This window comes from Chlamydotis macqueenii, chromosome 20 (assembly GCF_036417535.1).
Source record: "Chlamydotis macqueenii isolate bChlMac1 chromosome 20, bChlMac1.mat, whole genome shotgun sequence".
Classification (NCBI taxonomy): domain Eukaryota; kingdom Metazoa; phylum Chordata; class Aves; order Otidiformes; family Otididae; genus Chlamydotis; species Chlamydotis macqueenii.
In genome coordinates, this window is record NC_141575.1 from 3121733 (window position 1) to 3137265 (window position 15533).

The 15533-nt window shown below is 50.7% G+C and overlaps 2 protein-coding genes across 2 annotated transcripts in view; both read right to left on the reverse strand.

Moving 5' to 3' along the window:
• The window catches only part of NACC2 (NACC family member 2), a 77838-nt gene extending 73304 nt beyond the window's left edge, over nucleotides 1-4534 (reverse strand). Inside the window, exon 1 of the mRNA XM_086764218.1 lies at nucleotides 4400-4534. The gene's annotated coding sequence lies outside the window, so the exon portion shown is untranslated. The remainder of the gene's footprint in view (nucleotides 1-4399) is intronic.
• TMEM250 (transmembrane protein 250) lies at nucleotides 66-4538 on the reverse strand. The gene is made up of 3 exons (XM_086764220.1): nucleotides 4400-4538; nucleotides 2978-3157; nucleotides 66-643 (listed from the first exon to the last, which is right to left on the reverse strand). The coding sequence occupies exon 3, from the start codon at nucleotides 508-510 to the stop codon at nucleotides 91-93; it is 420 nt and encodes a 139-aa protein (XP_086620346.1). The 5' UTR covers nucleotides 511-643; nucleotides 2978-3157; nucleotides 4400-4538; the 3' UTR covers nucleotides 66-90.
• Between the last annotated feature and the right edge of the window lie 10995 nt (nucleotides 4539-15533).

The window sequence follows — 15533 nt, forward strand, 5'->3', positions numbered from 1 at the left end:
AATTAATTTCTATAAAAAAGAAAAGAAGATACTGACACATTTTGGGGTAGAAGAAAAGTCACCTCCTGAGTCCACATGCGCTTGTTTTATTTACATATCCACAAATACCATGAAACACCATCCCAGCCCCCCCACTAGCAGCATGGTCACATGAATTCCGTAGATGAGCAGTTCATTCATGAGGCTGAAATCTACTCGCCTTCGCCCCAGTAAGAGGAGGATGATGGAGAGTTTGTACTGGAAACGCAGAAAGATCCGGATGCCAAGGTACTGAAGGCAAAACAAGATAGAGAGTGCCACCCAGAGGATGGAGGTAAACAGGCTGCAGCTGAAGTACAGCAGGAAACGGATGAATCCATACATCCATCGGGATTTGAGATAGATGTCGAAATTGTTGTACTTGGTACGCACCAAGTGAGTGGTCCTTACCGGGCCACAGGCCGAATGCAGGCAGGTCGTGTGGGGGCCGTGGAACGAACGGACCCGGCGGGGAATGGGGATTACAGGCATCAGGCACCCCACCGGTCACAGAGTCCCAGGGCAGGATTTACAGGGCACATATCAAATATTATCCATTAACATGGAAGAGATCCAACAGCCTGGGAATGCTAACTCTTGGCTGAAATTCCAGGAAGGAAGAGACCTGCAGGAAGGCAGAGAAGGAAAACACATTGAAGTAGCCCCAGCAGAAGGAGAGGCAGCACGGCAGATAACTCGCTGGCTTGGCAGTTACTTAAAACTGCTCTGCAAAACTGAACTTCACTTAAAACAACTTTGCTTTGCTTCTTTGCTTACTGTTTATCAGGCAGACACACAGAAATACAATTCTATTTCCATCATCACCAAGTCAGATTCCAAACAGCTTCCTCATAGCATGCCATGTCAGCACCAGTTGTAACCTGTTACAAGCTTTTACAGTGTCAATGCAGGAAGTAAGAGAACTTTGTTCTGGAACTATCCTGGCTCATTCACAGATCACAGAATCATAGAATGGTCAGAGTTGGAAGGGACCTTCCAAGCCCACCCAGTCCAACCCCCTGCCAGGAGCAGGGACATCTCCAACCAGATCAGGTTGCTCAGAGCCCCGTCCAGCCTGGCCTGGAATGTTTCCAGGGATGGGGCATCCACCGTCCCTCTGGGCAACCTGGGACAGTGTTCTCCTTCTTAATCAAACAGCCGTCCTGCAGCAGTCCATCTGTGTGAGCAGTAATATTAATGTATGTGATTGCATTGGGTCATATTTCTTTTAAAGAAAACCAAGGTTCTCCAAGTACTTTTGCAAGTGAATTCTACAGCCCAGACACAGCGGTGATCCTAGACTTTTGCTCATTTCAAAACTTGGCAAAGCTTCACCAAATAAACAAACTGAAAATAATGGAAGGTCTTGCAAGAACAATGAGGCAATCATGTTTTTCACACTCCACAGGATGTAACTCCCCTTGCTCAGCCGAGCCTTGTGGTCTCACTGCCATGGCACCCAATGGCAAGGCAGCCTTTCAAAGACATCTATTGGTTTATTTCTCCCTTTGAGACCTGCAGAGATAAGTGAAATATCTCGATCTTCTGGAGTGTTTAGGATTTATAATCTTAACATCCTTCCACACACCCATTGTTGTTGTGTGAGTGATGAGCAGTAGCCTGTTAGCTGCTCTCTGCTTCACCCCAGGCGTACGATGTGCCAAATTCCGGGTATTATGAAATGACAGACAATGCACTCGTCAGATAACGCCACAAAACAACAAGGACTTCCCCACTCTCCTCGCACACCCAGGCATTCAGATCTGGGCAGATCTTCCCTTTGTCGAACCAGAAACCCTGTTACTCTTAAAGTTACAATTCAAGCGATTTAAAAGTTACTTCAATAATTTTTTTTTACTTTGTTATTAACAGAACTAATCACAGAGTAAATCATAAGGCTGCAGGAAATCATACTTTGATATGAAAAACCTTCTCTGATACAACATGCATCGCTGGATACGTCTCTTCACTGCTTCCTGCCTCCAATTATGTGTAAATGGCAATCACAGGTCTGATCTCTTCTGCTCGGCCCCAAGCTCCAATTCCTTTTTGCCGTTACAGAAATTTGTATGCAATCCGTTGGCTCTACATGAATCAGGGGCCAATAAAAGGGAGCATGGGTTAACTTATGATTAAGGAATTTAGGAAATTGAGGTCTGTTCTCAATTATCAGACACCATCATAATTTTAAGTGTCCCTCTGCCATAATTTCCTGTCTGTAGAAAGGAAATACTGAGCAGCTTGGAAGTGTGTTACGAGAATGTATTTTGCAAGCCGTATAAACTGGTCAGATACTAAACCAACCCCACATAAAAACAACATAGTTTCTTGCCTGGAGCATGCAACTGAACATGCTTCCTACGTGCTGTTTATGTACTGCTCAGTGTTTGTTTTCAGAGATATTTTTGGAGGACTAAATTAGCAAGATAAGTTAAAATTCACATACTCTGGATTCAGAGCATTCCATTCTGACGACGCAGCCTCTCCTCGCAACCTCTTTCAGCAGGACACAAACGGCAGCTTATCATTTCCCAGCAAACTCTTACATAGCTTCTCAATCTGAGTCCCTGGGCAGCCGCAGGACAATCAGCGCACACGCTACGAGAGCACTCAGCAAATCACGCCTCAGCGACGGAGCACAAACCCCGCTCGCGTACGCTGTAGTTTACAGGGGCAAACTCAACACACTGGCTTCACGGCTGAGCCCTGTGTTACAGGAGGAGTTTTGATTCTGGTAAAACCTTCCACAGGTGAAATCCAGGAAGACTGCTCAAGCGGCTCAGCTGCAGAGACTCGCTCTTTGTGAGCGGCAGCAGCTTGCTCCCATTTACTGCGCGCAGCACAGAAACAAACAGCCCCTGGTAGGTTCACACTCTTTACATAAAGTCAAATATCAACACTGGAACAGCCACGAGCAGAGGGACACTGTGAGAACAAAGTAAACTTTCTGAAATATTACATTGTTAACGGCGCTGCCATCCACTCAGCAGAAGGTCGGTAATCCGCCGCCGTTTCTGGACGCCACTCAATTCTTGTAACAAAAAAGTGGCGTTTTCCTGTGACACCTGGCCTTCTAGGAAGAGTGAAAGAAACTGCTAAGATGCTTCACAGACTCACAACATTCTACATATGAGTTGATCTAAAAGATAAAACAAGAGAGTAAGTTTCAATTTGTTCATTTTGTGTGTTAAGAAGTTCAGAATTACAAGGCCCCTCCCCACACATGAATTTTTAATTCCATAAAGATTCTCACTCAATAATATCTGTATCACATCCTGCTGACACAGGCTGGAAAGAATCAGCTAGGCTGTGTTCGGTGCCACACAGAGGGAAAATCACAGACACGGAGCTCTTGTCATCCACCTTGCTCCTAGCACAGAACCATCACCGTTCACCCAGAGAGCACGTGCAGCCAACGTCTGCCAAACAGAACGCGGAACAGCAGGCTCCCAAACCTGTACGCCGGCACTCGATGCCTCAAAACAGATTTGGGCATGCATGTGTCAAGATCACTTTTTGAGGCCTTTCTGTTTTAAAGCATGTTGCCGTGAGGTTGGAAGGCTGAGTCTGTCTCTTCTGGGTATCGTCCTACAGCTCAAAGGATTTCAGCTCTAAGGCCCAGGCAACTCGATGCCAGCTGCCACTTTGGTGAGTTTTCACTCCCTCTCCTTTAAAAATGGAGTGTATGACAAGAAAACTACCAAAACAGAGCGCTACTTCTCTTCATCTATCACGCACTCCAGGCAAGGTCTGCTCTTGCTCAGGGTACTCACGATTCGGGGAGGAGGGATGACAGAAAGGCAGCAATGCTCACAGCTGACAGAAGCAACGGGACCAAACAAGGAGCCAAACAAGGTTAGGGACAATGACAAATAAAGGTTAGTGCTGATAAATGAAAGCTGGGAGCACCGGAAGGAGAGGGAATTCGAACTCCTCCTACATCCTAGCAGATCCTAAATTAAACCGCACCGACCTGGGAAAGGAACCGCAGGCAGGAAGCTCGGCCAGGACTTCCCCCCGGCCCGCGAGCCCAGACTTCAGCCCAGACAGCGCGGAGCCCCGCCGGCCGGGCAGGAACAGCCCCGCACGGCACCGGGCCGCGGCTGCCGCTCACCCCACGGAAAACAGAGCCCCGCCGGGGCGGGGACAGGGCGGCCGTGCGCAGGGCCCCCGGCCCCGACCCGCACTCGCAGGCCGCGCTGGGCCCGGTCCAGCCCACGCCCCCCCCCCCCCCGCGGGCGGTGACCGGCCGCTATCGCACCCGCCGGGTTCCGCTGCGCAGAAAAGGCCTGGGGCGGAGGCGGCCGCCGGAGCACGGTGAGGCCGCCAGCGCCTCCTTCCCGGTCCCAGCCACAGCCCCGGGGTGTCGTCCCGCACTCACCGTCCTGCCCATGGTCCCCCGTCGGGCGGCGGCCGCCGAGGCCTGGCGCCCCGGGCCCGGGCTGATGGAAGGCCCGGGCCTACGGGCGAGCGCCGCAATGCGCATGTGCAGAAGGCAGCGGCGCTCCGGTTCCGGCCGGTGGCGCCGACGGCGGCGACGGTCAGGGAGCGGCCGGGGAGGCGCGCGGCGATGGCGTCATCGCGCCGCGCCGCCTCCGCCGGCCGGAAGCGAGAGGGCGCCGCGTTGCCCGGGCAACGTGTGGCCGGGCGGGCGGTGGGGGGCGAGGAGAGCGGCCGACGGCCGGGGCTACCGGTTGTGCGGGCCCCGCGGCGGGTCCGGGAGGGCCGGGGGTGGGGGTCTCACCACCGGCGTGTGGGGCTAGGTAGGCCTCGCCGAGGCGGACGGAGCCTGCGAGGCCGTTTCCAACGTAAACCGGGCCGAGGGGGGACCGTGGGCCGGCTGGGTTGGTCACCACACGCAGGGGTTTCAGCTGCCGGTGGCCTGGGGCCCGACCCGCTCCTGAGGGGGCTGGGGCACCCCCGTGAAAGAGTCACCTGCGGGGCGTACGCCGTTGCCCGAAACAGGAGCGCGGCGGAGATTTCTCCTCGGTTGGACCTCTTCTGACGCCCAGTGGGGTTTCGTGGCCAGGTGGCTACCGTGTGTGGGCTCAGGGGTCACATCCTGGCTGGCTGAGTGGCCAGCGCAGCGTGAGCCGTTACGCTTCGGGAGGCCGTGTCCTGGGAGAGCCCGCTCCTGGGAGCGACCCTGCTTCTCCCGGGGCCTCGCCCCGCTGAAGGAGCTCAGCGCTTTTAGAAAAAGCAGACGTGGGAGACCTGGATGGCTGGGGAGGCCAGAAAGATCCCAAAAGTTTCTAAAAAACAAACAGGTGCTGGAAAATTCAAAAGCAATGTATAAAAATAAGGAAAAGAAACTTCCTCCCTGCTGTTTTTGCTTACATTTAATTACTTTCTGTAATGGAAAGAATACAGAACTTTGTCGTTGGCTCCCTGCCCCACTTACCACGGTGGAAAAACATTAAATAATAATAACTCAAGCCATCTGCCGGTACTCAGAGCTGCTGCCCTGCACAGGCAATTCAGGCACCAGCCCAAACACCTCCCCGCGCCCCAACTGCTCGCGGCGCTCGCACTCGGTTTCAGTTCCCCCTGTTCGTCTGCTCTGCAAATACCACGAGGGGCCTGAGGTGCAGGATGTACATCAAGGGGAAATTATAGGCGAAGTAGTAAGCGCTGGTGTACTCCGAGAAAATTGCCGTTTCTGTGTCTCCCACTTAGCTTCTGGTGGGAGGGAGAAGGGGAGGTGCGAAGCCGATACATTTTCCCAATAGCATGAAACTGGGAACATCTGTTTGGTGGCTAAGATAAGCAGGAGAGCCACGTTCCATTTAATTCCCTCCGCCCTGGCCTGGGACTGGAGCCACAGCCCAGAAACGGGAATTTCAGCCCGAACAACAAAATTGTGAAGGTACTTTGGCTTTCCAGCTTTACCTCGGAAAATTACAGGGATGCTGCTGAATGCAAGCGCTGCAAAGGGGGGCTCCTGGCATCCTGCAGGAAGCCCTCGGGGTGGGAAAGGTCTTTCCTAGCCTCCAGAAAAAGTCAGGCAGCCCCACTGAGCAAGCCCACAACCTAAACGCACGTGTGCGAGCGCGCGACGCAGCAGCATCAGCGCCAAGACCGACCCTTTTCATTTCTTAGGTCAGGATGACAAAAAAAGCGAGACGGCCCTATTCAGTTTTCTGCCTGAAATATTTTTACCCCTTTGCTGCTTAAATAAATGTGTGTTTTCATAAAAAATAAACTGTCCTCAGGTCAGGCATGAATTGAAGCTGTGACATTCAAAGAGGTAAGATCCTGAAAGGAGCGCTTGTCGTTCAGCCCGAAGGGAACCCGCCCACAACGCTCCGGCAGCGCTCCGGGCTGTATTTCTTTCCTGTGCTAATTTTACTAAAGACACAACTCATATTCCTGTTGATTGAACAGTTTCGTGTTGACAGCGTCGAAGATTTGTGATGAAACTTATCATCAGCCCAGAGAGCGGGCCATTAGTACTAGTCACAGCGGCCGGCTAGCGCTGATATATTTTATGTCACGCTTCGGAGACAAACATACACATTTGTATGTCACTTGTTGCAATATAAATGCTAACTTGTACTTCTTTCAAAACTTTTAAGGAATTGTATACATTTCACAAGATTTATAGCATGAACCGAATGGCTCAAAATATTACTTTAAACATATTTGTCACTTTGGCAACAGAACAAAACAAATCTGGAAGATACTGTGTTTAGAAATAAATCATAAATATATGCATCTTAAAAGAGTTTATTTCAGTCATTAATAGTTGATGGCCCCCCCAGTGCAGGATTTAAAGTTAAATTATGCAAAATCAAAAACAAACCTTATAATACTTAATCAAACATGCATAAAACTGTCAGGGCCAAATAAATTCTCTCCATTAACTTGCTTCAGATTGTGATTGCATTTACTAATTTAATCAACACTAGAATAATTTGGAGACTGGGTAATGATAAATTACTATGGTGCTGCACATGAAGGGCCACTAAGGTAGCGAGCTGAGACAAGAACGCAAGAAATGCTTTCTAGATTGGGGCAAAAATGTAACAGCTGAGTCATCACGATCATTTTATAATGGAAACGTCTTCTTATTCCCATTTGGGGGGGGGAATTTTTTCCAGTAAAGACTTTAAATGCCTTGGATAGACCCTGTCTGGATGAATGACTTCAGCGTCAGCCCACGGAGTCAATCTCATTTCAATCCGAGATGAGTGAAGAAGTCAGACATACGTAGGCATTGCCCGCGCATTTTTTACGCGTGTGGTGAATGTGACCTTTTGCTCTGAACACAAGGCTGGGATCTGCGACTTCCAGCCCTGCTTTCTGGCACGACTCGTACTTTGGCCTTGGTCAAGTCATTTAGGCTGGAGGTGGAGTAACTGCCCTGTAATACCGAGATGTCCTTTAGCTCCATCCTTTTGCACTTTGAATGGATCTGCACTTACAACAAAATGGGCCTGACCCCTGCCTAGAAAAAGCTTTCAATACTATTGCTTGTGCAGCGTTAAACACCTCATTTTTGCAAGCGTAAGCAAGGTTTTTATGGAGAGGTTCTCATTTACAGGTTCATGCGAAGGAGGCTGTAAGGTATTCGACCTTATAAAATACCTGGACCTCTGCAAACAAGACCTTTATTTGGTCTTTAACCTTTCTACACCTGTTTTACAAAAAATAACAATGTCCATCTAGCTGCTGTAGGAATGAACTCGTCATTGCAAAACTCTCCCTCTCTCTCTCTTTTTCCTCTCTCTCTGCAAAATATGCTTTCCAGAGGCTAACAGACCATTTTTGTCACCTTTTATGTGAAATGGGGATTGTGCTTTATAAATATATAGCTCCTAGCACTGTTTGGTCACCAGTAGAAATCAATAAATAAAAATCTGTGTGCTGAAAAGTAAATCCAGAAAGATAGCTAACGAGTTTCCTTCAGTGACCCAGAAACAACTACTTCTACAGTAATTCTATAGCTCTATAGATAGCCATAATTCTTAAGGTCTTAAAGATAATGAATGTGTTAACATGATATTTTTCAAACTAGCATTCACTGCTGCCTTCCAGTCGTATCCAAAACCACCGTTCAAAGCCGACGGCATCTTGTGCAAACTCCCTCGGGTTTTGCTGAGCCAGCCTGTAAAGCTGAAATATAACAAATTAAGGAATTAATTCTTTCCTTTTCCTTAAAGGAGATTTAGGGTCAAGTCTGGGCCTTAAATTTTCAATGTAATCGATCCTCCCTGCAAATCTAAAGTGCAAAAGCTTGTGAAATAATTTTTCCTTATTACTTCTTTCCAGATCTCATCTCTTAGCTGAAATGTCAGCTTTAATCAATTTGAAGAGATTTGCATGTGGTAAATAATAATGCAATATATTAGACTAATCAAATAAAAATACATGTAGCAGAAAGTGGAACTAATTCCCACTTCTGCAGCACTGCAATACCCGCGCGCAGCCCCCGAGCAGCACTCGGAGCCCCGGGCAGTCAGCGGCAGCCTCGGCTTGTGGTGTTATTTGGGGTTTTGGTGGCCTTGGAAATCGAGGGAGGGAGCGACATGCAGACATCACCACCCCCCAGCTAAAACACACTCTGCAGAGCCGGAACGCAGCGGTGCCAGGCACAAATGGAAATCCCAGCGCGGACGGCGAGGTCGCAGAGCACAATGAGGGCAGGCGGCTGGGTCCCTGCAGGAATCCTCACTGCTGTAATATTTTATAGATAGATATTTCACAGGTGACTTGCAAAATATAAAGCTAGAGCAGTCTGCAGTTCCTAAAGAAATAAATGATTCGTGTGAGGCATGGTGAGACAGCAAGGTTTGATGTATTCAATATACGTGACACATCAGGTGCTTGCCGCCGTAACAACCTGCCCGGTGCTGCCGCCAGCCTTCGCGGCACTAAAAAGCAGGCAAGCCCCGGGGATGCTCGGTGGGGCTGGGGACAGCCTGCCTCCCCTCTGCGCCTGCAAACTGCTCCCTCCCCGCCGCGTGAAACGGGACAGGAAGAAAAAGACCAGTGCCAAGGTAGATGGGATCCCGGTGAACCTGCAAATTGTTGATATACATTAAAAAAGGTCTGTCATCCTATAGTGGGGACACTCAACTGCCCCGGTAACACAGCGAAAGACAGAGCCTCGCTAGCCCAGCTATTCCCCCCACCTCTGGAGAACAGGAAGGTTGTTATTTTAGAGATGCTGGAGTCATGGAAAGATTCCTGCTGACCTCCAGGGGCTGGAGCAGGAGCCAGCTGCACACATATGGTGGGTGAGAAACTGTCTCTAAAACAAATGAAAATAGAATCGGCCGCTCTGCCAGGGACAGGACTCCTGCCAAGGCTTGTTGCTGCATCATGTTGGCTAGCCCCGATCTGGCTGATGTCAGAAACTGCCTATTCTGCAGAAAACCCTCATGGGGAAGTGTCATTATTGCCTTCTGTTCATTTCTAGGCTAGGTCTAGTGTAAGCACGAGGCGTTAAACCAGACCCAATCCATATCTGCCTTGTGAAGCTGAGGTTCGGGAAGCCTCCCAGCTCCTCTGGCTCTGCCAAGCACTTCTCGGAGGGTGACAGGGCAAAGTAACAACTTTTCTCTGGGAATCTCACTTCCCTGGTTTTCCATTCATTAATAATGTATCTCAGACCATATCATGGTAGTAGCAAACGGGTCCTCTCCAACTCTCTGCGCAGATCCCCCGTGCAGAGATCTCTGCTCTAGGGCCATTGCAGCAACAGCCACCTCTCCCCAGGGTCAGCAGCAGAGCCAGGCCCTGTTTCGTCTCCAGAATTTCCCTGCCTCTATTTTCAGAGGAGTTTCAACACCCCAGGAGGGTGCTCAGCACCACACCAGCACTTGGCGCGGAAAGGTTTTGGGGCAGGGGGTTCGGCAGGAGCCCACCATGGCTCTGCACATAAATAGCAGCACCACCAGCAGCGGAACGCTAACGACCGCCCTGGGAGCCCTGCGCCGGGCAGAATGTGAGTGAGGGCTCAGACTGAGCTCTTCGGCGAGGAAACACAGACCCCATCGTGCTCCATCGTTCCCCAGCAATTTCTTAGAGAAAAACTGACGGTGAGGAAAAAATACAAACGCCACCAAGACACCCAGGCAGACTCTAGCTTTTGCCCCAGCCAGCTCTCCTTCCAGCCCTCTGCCGATGCGTAAGCCTCGCTTGTCCAACTCCTGCGGGCAAGGAAAGGGCAGGCGCTCGGGGGAGACGGAGAGCGGCAGGAGCGAGCGGAGACAAACCTTCGCTCGGCAAAGGTGTATTTCCCCGAGCTCCCCGCCGCCTCCGTCCCTCCGGTGTGAATCAATGAAGCCATCCACTCTGGGCATTGGCTAAATGTCAAATTCAGAGACAGCATTCATTTTTCCGAGATCAATGGAAAGCAGAGTTTGCCTCTATTTCCTAAGCATCGCTGCGCAGCATCAGTCAGCGCCGGAGCTCCCCCCGCTCGCCGGGCTGAGCTGTGATAGCAGCATTTTCAGCACTAGAGGGTTCACTGGGCCAGGAATCCTCCAGCGCTTTTCGGTAGCGTGCACAAAATCATGTTCCAAGGTAAATGACTCTAAGAGGGTTTTTTTAATTATTATTCTTTTTTTTTTTTCTTAAACCAGGCGGGAAGAGCAGGTGAGTAACTCCCACACTGAAGCCTCCAGCGCAGCGTCTCCCATCTCAGAAGCACACTGCAAGGATCAGCCCCGAATCCCCGCGACGTGTCACCCGTGGGCCCCGCGGCGTGGGGCTGTGCCTGCGGCTGCGTCCCGCGTGGCGGTGCTCCTGCCCCAGGGATGCTGCGGCGCCGGCAGCGAGGGAGAAGCAGGGAGAAAGGGGGAAACCAACTCCAAAAAAAAATTCAAAGCTTTGAATTCAGTGCGTTACGCGGTGCGAAGCATCTTCTCCAAGGCTTTGCGAAGCCTCTCTGCAGAGAGGTGCCAAGCAGGCAGGCCCCCTCTCCTCGCTCTCAGGGCATCCCGTCCCTCGTGAGGTACCAAAAGAGCGTGATGGGAACGGGCTGCGTGCGGGAAGGACCCTCGTTGGGCACCCCCTGCATCGCCCATGGTCCTGCAGACTCCTGAGCCATCTCCACCTCTGCTTCCTGGGGGATAAACCCAAGTCCCTTGTTTGTGTTGGGCAAAGTGCAGCCTTGGTCCCTTTTGCTAAGCTGAATTTTACCCCTGTGTTCGCACGGTACCAGCACTGGCTGCACAAGGTGTCTGAGAGAGAGTTTGGCCTCCATTTAGAAAAAAACTTTGCTGACAGTTTGAGAGAAACTTCTGGTACTTAATTCAAGAGTCTTTTTGCCATTGCTTATGCTTAGACTGTGTAGTGTGAAGGAGAAAATGACTTTGCAGCGTCATAACAGCAGCAACACCCATATTGACAAGAACGATCAAGAAAAAAGGAACCAAGGATTTAGAAGACAAAACTATCTTCAAATGCACACACAATAAACAGCAGCGTCTTTCCAAAGAGCCCATGCCCAGCTGGGCAGTGCCCCTGCAGCATCCTGCCCAGGGAGCGCGGCAGGGCGAATCGTGCCCCTTTCTCCCTGACTTTCCTGAATTTGTTGCCGGCAGATCAGCCTGTAACTTAATGGAGCAACATTTTGCAAGCAAGAACATGGAGGAGACAAAAACCCAAAGCCCTCATCAATCACAGCCTGGCTCCTGGTACAATTAGCAAGTTCTATTATCTTAAGAATGACACTTGTAGCTCAGAGCAAAGCAAGGCGCACCTAATATTATAATACTGCATGGAAAAAAGGGAAGGCTTGAATTGCATTAGCATTGCATTAGATTCCCGTGACTTTTTATATCAGCACTTGTGAGTTATTTATGAATTCATTTATTTACAAGGACAGCCCTTTCTGCATTCAGTTGCCATGGTTGCTTTAACTCCTGTATCCTATTAATTCTGGATCTTATGAAATAAATATAGACCAGACAATCATTGTGTGGTGGGTTTTTTTTATTATTATTATTCTTATTTTACAGTTTGATTCCCTGTGTCCTGGCCAGAAAGGCTTTAACACCAGGCATGCACTGCCAGATGGCCAGGGGGTGATGTGGGGGCAGTTCACAGAGCTCTTCCCCCCGCCAGTCCTCCCTGCCACAGAAATACAGCCTGTGCTGGGGCGAAGGGCGGCAGCTGATTCCTAGCACTGAGCCACCCGTTTCAGTTTAAGGCAGCAAGTGGAGAGCGGAGCTGGGAGCAAAAAGGGAATTTAGCAAGGCCAAGCGCTAGCAGGCCAGCCTGTCTGCGCAGCACACCGAGGCACTGGGCGCCCTCGCCTCCGGGAATTGGTGCAAAATCCTTCATGGTGTGGATTAGGGCGTCCTACCTTCACCCTGCAAATTGTTTGCCAAAACCACGGTTACCCGAGAGTGCCAAAGCAGGCACAGCCCTACAGAGACCCTGGAGGGGTCCCCTCGGAGAGGTCGGAGCCCTGGGTCCTTTTGGAGATCAGTTTGGCTGCCCCTTTAGCTGGGAGGCAGGCAGCCACCTAATTTTACAAGGGTGAGGGCTTTGAGGCTTCTACCTGCTACAGCCAGGAATTCCCGTCAGACCAGACCCTCACTGAGCAGGAACGCGCCAGGAGGCTCCGGGATTTGGCTGGCCAAGGATCTTGTGGTTTGCCCCTTGGAGAGGGCAAAGGTGCCGTTTGGGGAGGAGGATGGTCCTGGAGCCGGGATCCCAAAGCCAACATGCTGGAAGTATTTTGTAATAGAATTCCACAAGAAAATTAAATCAATTACTGAGACTAATAAAGCTCTCAAGGTTTTTAATTAAACTAAGTTTTAATTAAAGCAGCATGAGCCTGTGCGCTTTTGATATTCTGTCTCAGACCCCAGAGGATAGCAGCTCCTTTTTGTAATTTACATCGGCTGGATCAATCCCTGGAGTCATGAAAATGTGGAAACTTTGTCAATTTTATGGGATGAAATACTGTATGTCAGCCTGGAAACTCCGGTGGCTCGGGGCTGGGAGCGGCGCTCGGCTTGGGGCGACCTTCCCTGCCCTTGGCCAAGGGGAACGAGCATCAGCCTGGGCTGGTCCTGTCCTGGGGAAAGTCCTCACCCAGGCAAAACTCCCGCAGTCTAATCCAGGAGCCTGCTGTTAGTAGGAAGTTATAGAGCTCAACAATTCCCTCGTGCTACGTCAGAGCTGGTGCTTTTGCCTCCTACAAAAAAATTCCCCGCTCCTCCTCCCGCAGTGCCTGTCCCAGGCTGCTGCTGTGCCACGGAGCACCCAGCAGCGCTGCTCCGGGAGACAGGCAGGAAAACCGGACCCACATCCGCCAACCTGGACATCTGGTAAGTGGCCCCAGAATGTTCTGCCTCTATTTTAGTCTTGTTTTGTACACAATATGCCCAAAACATGCTTTATTTCTTAAGGAGATAAGGATCTTTATGTAACCCATTTTTCCTTAACGCTAAGTCCTTTGTCAGGATTAAAGAATCCTAAAACATCTGTACGGGCTTGGGTGGCAGATGTATAGAGAAAGCAGCCTAAAATAACATGGAATATTAACCTACTAAATGAGGTATTTAAAAAATAAAATAAAAGGACCCTCTTGCATTCTTAGTTACAGCCAATTCCTGACCCCAGCTACCACAATGCAGGCGGATAGCAAGTGTGCCATCCACAGGGATTTCCATAGAAATTGTCCAAGAATTTTAATCTGATGTCAGAATTCAACTTTGCCAGGAGTCTCGGCCATGCTGGAGGAGCTGCCATGGTGTGGTGCATTGGGTCCTCCCAAGCCACCGTGGGGCTGCATCCATCCATCAGGAAAGTGGGAGCAGCCGGCTCAAGGCACACTGCCTAACGCCTCCGGACAGCGGCAACTTCATTTAAATTTATTCAATACTACTTAAAAATCCATCCTTTGTATTAAGCAGATTGATGGACAGACACTTCAGACAGGTGAGAGGTTTGTGCAAAGAGGAGGAAAGAGAAACTCTTCTCTTGGCTGCATCACTGTGGAAATGCAGCGCCCTGGCCCTCTGGCAAGACCACCCCAAGGGTGCTCTTGCCGAAGAAGGAGCTGTGCTGGCTGGTTGGGCAAGATCCTCCATTCTGTCCAGCTCCCAAACCCTCCTCTTAGTCAGACTTCTCTAAAATCAGCACTGAAGGAACAACACAGCAGGAGAATGGAAACCTGCCTCCAGCTCTGTCCTGGCTGCCCCAACAACACCGTGGCACTGGGAACCAGCATCCTCATGCTCCTCTCGGCCACCACCGTGCATGGCCGGGGTCAGACCCTGGGGGCTGGCAGGGAGCCCCCCCTCTCCAGCCTCACCCAGTGCTGCTGGTCCCTGCAGCACATTGGCAGTGTCCAAGAAAGCCTGGGAGCTGTGGTCTGCTCTCCAGTGAGCGCATGTCAGGAACTGCTCCCAGCCCTGCTCCTGACACCGCTGCTGCTAATCAGACAGCTCTGTGGGTGCTCGTTAGCTGTGACAGCTCAGCGTGGATGGATGGACACAGAGTGCGTGGATGGATGGCTGGGAGCACTCAGTGACCGCTTTCCCAATGTCTTTGCCGATACCCATGATCAAACCTGATGCGGTTCAAAGTCTTTAGAGCAGGTCAGAAATAACCTGCAGTGCCCTGGCCAGTTAGAGCCTACCGCTAGCAGCCTCTCCCAACCCCATCTCCCGGCCCACTTCCAGCGATCCATACAGGTCCCATCAGTCCTGGCCACAGCCAGCTCCCTCCCAGCCAGCCAGCTAAGGCCATTAGTGTGATTACTGGAGGTCGTGAAGTTCAAACCAAAATGTCAATTTTCATTTGGAAGAATGGTCCTGTTTTAGGAGCAAAGGGATTTTTTTTTTTCTCTCTCAAAGAGACCCCGACTGTGAAATCATTGCTCCCCGAAGACTTGCAAATTTCTGGCCAGCAAAAGGTGCCAATAGCTGCTGGAGCCAATAAAAAGATTAACAAGGGTCACCAGTGCTTTGCTCTTCCCCTGTGCTCAAAGGCTCTGGGGCCTATTTTGAAGATATTAACCACTGCCTTTACCTTCTGCGCGTTCATCACCGGGTTTGGGGTCTTTATGGATTTATTGACAAGACATTGCCATTAATCTTACCCGCAGAATGCCAGCCTGGGAGTCACTTAGGTTACATCACCCATTCTGACAAGAGCATTTAGCCAGAGAAGTTTTAAAAGGAAGATTGAAATAAGACAAAGTAGCCGATGGGTGAAGCGGAGTGCAGCTCTGCGAGGCCCTGGGGCAGGGAGAGCGTCTGCGGAGCAGCCTCTGTGAGTTTCTGAAGGCAAAGACCTGACCCTGGGGAGCAGCTGGGTTCCGCTCATTGATTCAGCGAGGTCAGGATGCCACCCCCGTGCTCCAGGGTTAACGATCCACATCTGAGAGCGACTCGGGAGGACGAAGAGCCCGCGAGAAGACAGGTGCTGACCCCACTCAGAGTGTCCCAGGCATGGTTGGTACAGCACAGTTATTGGAAATTTTAGATATCTCCTTTCTGGAGAAACTCAAAACAGCTCCAAAAGGCCCCGCTCACCCCGGGCTGTGG